The sequence below is a fragment of the Halyomorpha halys genome, unplaced genomic scaffold (assembly GCF_000696795.3).
Source record: "Halyomorpha halys isolate HHAL.00 unplaced genomic scaffold, Hhal_1.1 Scaffold72.1, whole genome shotgun sequence".
Taxonomy (NCBI): domain Eukaryota; kingdom Metazoa; phylum Arthropoda; class Insecta; order Hemiptera; family Pentatomidae; genus Halyomorpha; species Halyomorpha halys.
Genome location: NW_027109364.1, coordinates 739,175 through 748,109, shown reverse-complemented (window position 1 = coordinate 748,109; position 8,935 = coordinate 739,175). Strand labels below are relative to the sequence as shown.

At 30.8% G+C, this 8,935-nt stretch overlaps 1 protein-coding gene across 3 annotated transcripts in view; it reads right to left on the bottom strand.

The window, feature by feature from the left end:
• Myo61F (Myosin 61F) overlaps positions 1 to 8,935 on the bottom strand; it is a 234,738-nt gene that overhangs the window by 135,722 nt on the left and 90,081 nt on the right. The window contains exon 1 of one of the 3 annotated variants that reach the window (XM_067047545.1): positions 5,601 to 5,720. The exons of the other annotated variants lie outside the window; for them this stretch is intronic. Coding sequence (XP_066903646.1) covers positions 5,601 to 5,650 — 50 coding nt within the window. The 5' untranslated portion in view covers positions 5,651 to 5,720. Of the gene's footprint in view, positions 1 to 5,600; positions 5,721 to 8,935 lie in introns of those variants that run through there. 3 annotated transcript variants of the gene reach the window in all.

Here is an 8,935-nt window from a genome sequence, read left to right as displayed (position 1 = left end):
ATCATTATTGGAATTTGCAACTGTACATAATTATACATTTAGTAAATTTGATGTATGTTATTATGGAGTGATATAGGCATGTAGAGAAACTACCCGTTGGTAGCACTCTAATGAAGTTTTACATTAGCAGGTCTCGTGCCCATCTTCTTTTCAGAAGCCTCGGAGGATTCAATCTAAAAATGTCTGCCAGCACTTAAATTAATGCTAGTTAAATGTAATATGCAGAACTTTATAACGTTTATTATCGTAGGAGTAGTAGTTTTCATGATATTCGAAAAAATTTTGATTTTTAGATGGTCAGACAAATATGAAAAAATGTATCAGGACCCATAAGACGTACAGATGTCTGTCAGCCCTCAAATTAAATATTAAATAGTTAAATGTAAAATAAAGTAGTTTATAACATTTATCTTAGTAGAAGTAGTAGTTTGCAAGATATTGACAAAAATTGGGGAGGTTAAAAAAAATAACTGCTTTTTTACCCTTGGGTTCTTGTACTGCTACTTTGCATGTCACATTAGGACTAAAAGAGTAAAAACAACTAAAATAATGTTACAAAGTAAGTAATATTTTCATGTTTTCTAATCATGATCAAAATATTAATTTTTAGTTATAATAATAGATTTTAATAAATTTCTATTTCTCATTTACAGGATACGTGTTATGATTGATATCCATTCGAACGACGATCGCCTGTAGTGATTGAATATACCTGCACCCTTCAAGGTCTTTATAAACGATATTCAGCATATATGTGTGGGTGGGTCTGTGTCGTAGTAGCTTGGATTATATCGTGCATATAGCGGTTGCATGTCAGATGTTGTGTTGGAACGGCAGATATGGTTGTTGACCTAGGGCATTTTATACTTGGCACTAATTAATACAACTGCATAACCATGGAAGCAGTGTCAGTGCACTTACATTAACTGTTAACCTTAGAACAGATTTTAAAGGAAATAGATCGGGAAATGGTACTGAAATCTAGTCTATAATTAGGATTATTTTAACAGCAAAAATAATTTCGAGACACTTTCCAAATTCCGTAACACTTTCGAACCATATTTTTAAATTCACCTTTCTAAACATCCTTGGTCCTATCCTCTATACAGTCTGTACACTTTACGCCACTTATGCCGATGACACTTGTGTGCTCGCAGTTAATAAAAACCCTTGGATATTTGAAAAAATATATCTCTAGATCCATAAAACACACATATGTTAGCCAACACTCAAAATAAAGGAAATTTAACTTACTATAAAGTAGTTTATGACACTTATCTTCGTAGGGTCAGTAGTTTTTATGATATTCACTTATGAATATAAATTTGGCAAATGAAAATTTGTCCGAACAACTATAAATCAATTTATTGTAGCAAATTTCATGAAAACTACTCTTCCTACGAAAATAAACGTTATAAATAACTTTATAGTCCATTAAAATAACTTTATTAACAATTTCGTTATATCATGTGAATTATCGTTCATGAACGACCTAACGTACTATCTTTTCATTCTTAATTTATCTGCAAAGAGGTAGATCAAGTAGAACTTCTCCTTTAAGGTCATTTTCATATAGAAGATGGATAACTTTTTATTTATGGGACGGCAGATAATAAAGAAGATGGCCTCGAGACCTTCTATCCAATTTCTACTATATCGGTTTTAAATTGACTACGTTTTTTTATATTTTTTGTAACAAATAGACTCAAAATATTTTTTAAATTTTGCATCCTCTGCTTTGTTTATTATTTTTACTTCACTAAAATTAAATTCATGGTTATTTTTAATATATATTGCTAGTGATGTGGCATTATAATTTTGATAAATATAATTATTAATTTGTAACAATTTTAACAACATTATTATTTAATTTATAATCTTAAACACTTTCTTGAGACTGGTAATTTTTTTTAAAATAAATAATTTAATTTCTATCCATTTTAGTCTCAAAACATTTTATTTTTCTTATAAGTACGACGTTTCGGCCAATTCGGCCATCCTCAAGGACAATCTAAACATATAACAGCTTATTATACATTCATTTGAAACAATTTTAACAACATTATTGTTAATTATTGTTATCTTAAACACTTTCTTGAGACTGGCAAATAATATGTTTACCATAATTACGCTTAATTGAAAAATAAAATGTTTTGAGACTAAAATGGATAGAAATTAAATTATTTATTTAAAAATAATTTTATTAATATAAACAATTAAAATTTAAAAAAACATGCCATTTAGATTAATTACATTTTACCAATAAATACTATATGTTACATCTGTAGTATATTTAGTAATCCAATGCAGTTGGGCTGCACGCTTTTTAAAGTTCAGTCTTTTTTTTTTTTTACGTGAAACCAGAATATTTTCATCAATTTATCTAAATAGTTATATTAAAACCACTTTTCTAAAATGAAAAAAATACTATACGAAAATACTCACAGTGTAAATTTCAAAGAGTTGAAATCTTTCTATGGCAGAATAGTACAAAGTGGAAAAGGGTAGAATTTCAGTTTGCTCTTATGTAGAAATGTTATTAGAGTGCTACCAATGGGTAGTTTCTCTACATTACTGAATCATAGTCTATCTAACCTCACATTTACTAGTATGTATATATAATTGTAAATTTCTATTAATTAATTTTTTTAAAATCTTTTTTATACTAATTGATGATATGCGAGTTAACGAACGCTATAGTATTTAACAGCTATTATTATAAACCGACTATCATTATAAACTATATAGTATAAACTATAGACATCTGGCACATTTCGACAGACACTGACCATAGAGGAAGTGACCTTTCCTTAGTATTCTATACCAATGTAAAAGAAAAAGCAAGGGTTGACACTTAGGCAGGTACAAACTGTCATCTCACAATGGACTTGCATCAGTCTAACTATTTTATGTTTAACACATGAAAGTTAGTTTCCAATTTCTTGGAAGCCTCACACCCTGCTTCTAGTCACGCCTTTTTCCCCCTCCCAGATATTTACTTCTAATGTCATAGGCTCTCTAGGCTCCGCCTAATTTCCTAAATTATCCGATTAGTCAAAACCCCTTCTCCTATTGAACTATTCTTCCTACCCCCTCTTCTCAAGTGTTCATATATATTTCCTAGACTAGATAGCTAAGTTAGAAGATAGAGACTGAGTAACAGTAACATATAGTTCTTGTAAATATGTTAGAATAAAGTCATTTTAGTCTTCACTGATTTTTATGATATGTAACTTGCGTATCTGTCGTTTTGTCGTGGGAATTCTCGTTCATGATCGACCAAACGTACTATCTCTTCTTACTCAGTTTCTGTACAAAGAGGAAGAACCTCTCCTCTGAGGTTAAGTTCACACAGAAGATTAAAGATGGCAAACTGTTTAATTATGGACCGGTAGATAATAAAACGAAAAGCGTGAGAGCTACGATTCTATTCTTCATTATTCAAGAGAGAAAATAATGGGACCTTTTACTTTCTTCAAACAACGAAATTCCCATCGTAAACGGTTACATTCAATTGGATATTTGTTTTTCTCTTTCTCTTCCGTAGCAGAAGGCTTTTAAGTTCACACCGGGTTCCCTTTCACTACAAAGAAAAAAAATAAGAGCTAAAAAGATTTTTTTTTTTAACATTCTCGCAAATAAAACATTTTTATGATATTCATCAATTACCAATTAATTTTTATTTATTTATTACATTAATGTAATTTACAACTGTAAAAAATAATACAATAAGTAAATATGTTGTATGTTTCATATACACTTTAAATCTTGGGAAGGAACCACCCATTGGGGTTACTTCAAAAATTAATTTAAATTAGAAGGTCCCGTGGCTATCTTCTTTTCAGACGACTCGGAGGATTATCAGGGATTGTTAAGGATGAAAGATTAAGAACTAATGGGTTAGGATGGTTAAGGAGTTCGGAATGAAAAGACATATCTGTTTTGGGCCAAATCTGCAACGAATGGGATGTTAAGGTCTTTATGAATGAGTTTATTTGTGACGTAATAAGGAGCATCAAGAATTTTACGTAGGATTTTGGATTGTAAGAATAGGATACGGGAGGAATTTGATGGTTTGGTGGAGCCCCAGAGCTCAATTCCATATGTCCAAATTGGTCTGATTATCGTAGTGTATAATAATTTTTTGTAGTGAATGGGAAGTTTAGAGCGTTTGTCTAGTAAGTGTTGTAGCAAGTTAGTGTAGTTAGTGGAGTATTTAGAAAGGATACTGTAGGACAGGAGGGTAGAGTTTTACGACGGAGAGTAAAGGTGATCTGGTGGGATTTGTCAGGATTTATTTTAATTCTCCAGGTTTCACACCATTCTTCAATAGATGTTATGTGTGCCTGTAGTGTTTGTGATGCATTAGTTGGATCGTTGTTTACTGACAGTATACATGTGTCATCAGCGTATGTTGTTACGACTGTGTTAAGGTGGGTTGGGATGTTAGCTGTATAAACCGTGTAAAGATTGGGACCTAAAATACTACCTTGAGGAATACCGGCGGACCCAATTAATTTAATTAAAAAAAAAAAAAGAAAGCAAACGGTGAGTAATGCCACAGTGCACCCCCACACACAGCAGATTCCAGGATCTACCTTAAGATGCTCTTCGGGCAAAGCCGTACATGAAAATATATACATATGATTTTGTTTCAAATAATAAAATTAATAGAACGATGAGAAAAAAAATTAAAAAGCAAGATTCCGACTATTACAGCATTTACTAGACAAAAGGTCTAAATTGCCAATCCATTACAAACGACTGATCTACATGACTATTATAAGGCCTATCTGGACATACGGAGTTGAGCTTTGGAGCTCTACTAAACAATTGGAGTTTCATCAGTGGGTAGAATCTCCACATACTTGTATCATGTCACTATGTCACCTACAGCAAATTTACTTGTTGTGTATAGGTGTCTACAGGTGTAAATAACAATTAAAAAAAAAAAAAAAAATCAAGATATATATTTTATATTTTCAATTCATTTCTATGCATATTTCCAAATTTGCTAGTCTTTTATTTCTATTTCTCTGAATGGTTGTTGTTGTCTCTTTTTGTTTTATAGCCCTGATGAAACCTGAAAATAAGGTCGAAACGATGGGACGAATAAATCATTTTTTTGTTATTTTGCTGACCGCACCTCCCCTCCCTCTCTACTACGGATATTTGACCGATCTTTACTTTCTTAACATATATTTTTTTTTTTTATAAAATATTGTTTATTTATTGGTAGATATTACAATCTTCCACACAGTTGTGGGCAATAGGTAATAGTGATGAATGATCTCATACATACTAAAATAAAATAAAATAAATAAATGAATAAAAAAAAAAAACTCTCTTAAAATTTATAAAAACAAAAGAATAAAAAAAATGAACATAATCAAACTATCTGTATGAAAAATAAATAAACAAAATAACATAATGATAATAATATATACAATATTTACACAATCGGCCTGAGGATCCCTGAGCCCACTCTATCCCCCACGTGTGAGGGGTAGAGCAGAGCTCAAGAGATCCCAGCGCATCCCTCTCATCATATCACTACTTTCTTAACATAAAAGCATTTAAAAAAAATAAATAAAGCTTACTCTATGAACTGATGCTGGTGCTCGTGAATACATGTCGCAACCGTTCGCATAATAATTAACGAAATATATGCCTCAAGTTACCGAATCGGAACAGAAAATAATCTTACAAATACACCAAGTGTTCCAAAGAATATTTTCAACAGATCCGAGTGTGTCTTCAGGACAAGAATTGTACTAAGTTGTAAATGTGTCATAGTAAGCCATTTTATCTGTGTGGAATGTTTGCGCGTGGCGGTCACTGGGAACATGTGTGCCTTCTGTTGACTTGTACAATGTGAGCTCATATGTTTTCGTATTGTGAAATTCGTTATTGTTCCATAATTTATTGCACTGTTCAACGATTCCGACCATTATAACATTTACTAGACAAAAGGTCTAAACTACCAAACCATTATAATACAAGAGCCAAAGAGGAAAAATAAGGCTGTTATCTCACCCCAATTTTAGATTACTTTAATGAAAACTATGCATAATTACTTGTCAAAATTGATGAGTCTGCCAAGTATAGGTAGGGGGAATAAAAAATGGCGGCTGTTTCAAAACCTTAAAAAACACTAATTTTTCATTCGGACCTCTATATCTTAAAAAATACCAACAACACTAGAAAATCTAAGAGAACGTCATTTAAAGAAGAGTACATTTGCTAAAATATGAGCCCTGATAGAGTTATTTTCATTTAATAGTTTTCGAGATTTTTAAAAAGCAACATTTCATAAAAATGTTGTATGGGGCGTACTGAAAGATCAGAACTATATATAATTACTAGTCAAAATTGATGAGTCTGCTAAGTATAGGTAGGGGGAATAAAAAATGGCGGCTGTTCCAAAACGTTAAAAATAATTAATTTTTTATTCGGAGCTCTAAATCCTTACAGCTACAAACAACAATAGAAAATCTAAGATGGTATCATTTAAGTAGAGTAAATTTTCTAAAATGTGAGCCCTAATAGAGCTATTTACGTCTAATAGTTCTCGAAATATAGGTTTTTAAAAAGCAACATTTCATAAAAATATACAGAAATATTAGTAGTTCGTTAATTTATTTTGAGAAATCTATATCTCAAAAACCATTTGACGTACAGATGTCTATTAGCACTCAAATTAAAGCTAGTTTAATGAGATATAAATTAATTTATGATGTTTATCTTCATAGGAGAAATATTTTACATGAAATTTACTAAACTAAAATGATTTATAGTTGTTCAGACAAATTTTCATTTGCCAAATTTATATTCATATGTGAATATCATAAAAACTACTACCTCTACGAAGATAAGTGCCATAAACTACTTTATAGTAAGGTAAAGTTCCTTTATTTTGAGTGTTGGCAGACATATGTGCGTCTTATGGATCTAGAGATATATTTTTTCAAAAATCCAACATTTTATACGAACTATAAGAAATTAACATTTTGTGAGTTTATTTTGTCAAATATCATAAAAAATACTACCCCTACAAAGATAAACAAGATTAACTATTTTGTAGTAAATTTAACTAGCTTTAATTTGATTGCAGACAGACATCTGTACGTCCAATGGTTTCTAAAATAAAGTTTTTCATAAATCAAATTTACTGTCCAAACAACTATAAATCAATTTATTTTAGCAAATATCATGAAAACTACTATTCCTACGAAGGTAAAGGTCATAGACTTATTTATAGTCCATTAAACTAGCTTTAATTTGAGTGCTAATAGACATCTGTGCGTCACATAGTTCCTGAGATATAGATTTCCCAAAATAAATTAACTAACTACTAATCTTTCAGAAGATTTTTTAGAAATTTTGCTTATCAAAAAGCTATATCTCGAGAACTGTAGGACGTAAATAGCTCTTTTAAGGCTAATATTTCAGCAAATTTACTCTTCTTTAAATAATGTGTTCTTAGGTGTTCTAGTGTTGTTGGTAGTTTTTAAGATACAGAGCTCCGAATGAAAAATTAGTGTTTTTTTAAGGTTTTGAAGCAGCCCCATTTTTTATTCCTCCTACCCATACTTGGCAGACTCATCAATTTTGACTATTAATTATAAATCGGAAGGCACCCGACTACTCAATCACAACAATCCATGAAAGTGTTGAAGAAACATATGCAATAACATTGCGTTTCTTAGCAGAAACAGGAATATAAGATAGGGTAAATGTTTTGTCAGCAAAAAAATATTAACATAAAATTATTTATAAATGCCGACATTTCGACCTGATTTTTAGGTCTTCATCAAGGCTTTAAAACAAAAAGAGATAGCAACCAACATTCAGAGAAACTTAAAATTAAAAAGAAATAATAAACCAACAAATATGAATATGCTACCGTTTAATCCCATGGTTAATTATCAACTATCTCTTACATATCACTGCTATCAATCTGTTACTATCTGATTCCATGGTTATTAATCAACTATTTTTTATTTTCAATTCATTATTATGTATATTTCCAAATTTGTTAGTTTATTACTTCTTTTTAATTTTATGTTTCTCTAAATGATGGTTTATATCTTTTTGTTTTATAGCCCTGATGAAGACCTCAAAATCAGGTCGAAACATTGAATAATTATTTGTATATTTGTTTGTTTTTATAACCGCATCCACCGACCATCTTCTCCATATACATAACATTTTCTATTAAAATCACAACAGAAACAATCCTCTCTTATTTATTATTCGGCTTTTAGTAGAATGAATTTTGTATTATATAACGCTCTAGTAAGAGACGATAACAGGAAAATTGACAAAGCAATGAGGAAATTCGTTGAAGATTTCCCGCCATGATGGCTGGCGTAACCCGGAACTACTTTTACTGCTTCCTCTCACTGAAGGAGTCGCCAGTCATCCTGACAACAGCTGATGGACTCAGTTCCAATCATCTTCCTGGACGGATCTTGTCATTCCTTCGACCAGAAGATGTGAAGTTAACATCTTCAAGTTAATATCTTCGGAGATTTTACCTACAGTCTAATCTCTTGATGATTATGGAATACCAAGCACTCATTAATAATCTGAAACCTCTTTCGAAGTCAAAGAGGTAACGACTAACTTAAAATTCTCATACAAAAATGAAAAGACACAAAATTCATTTATAATGAGATGTAGATAGTTGACCGTAGATTAATGCTTGAAGAAGTCTAGCAAAGAACAACATAAATAAACAAAACAATGTTTATTTATTTTATGCCGACTATTATTATTATATACTATTCCTTTTCAATTGTATATTACTCAATGTAATTCAGATATAAGCCACTCACTATTTTCATTGTTTGTCATAATGTTCAATTTGCAGATTCCATTCATTTATTTAATTTTTCAATTTTTTAGACACTACTTGCATATCTTATATCAT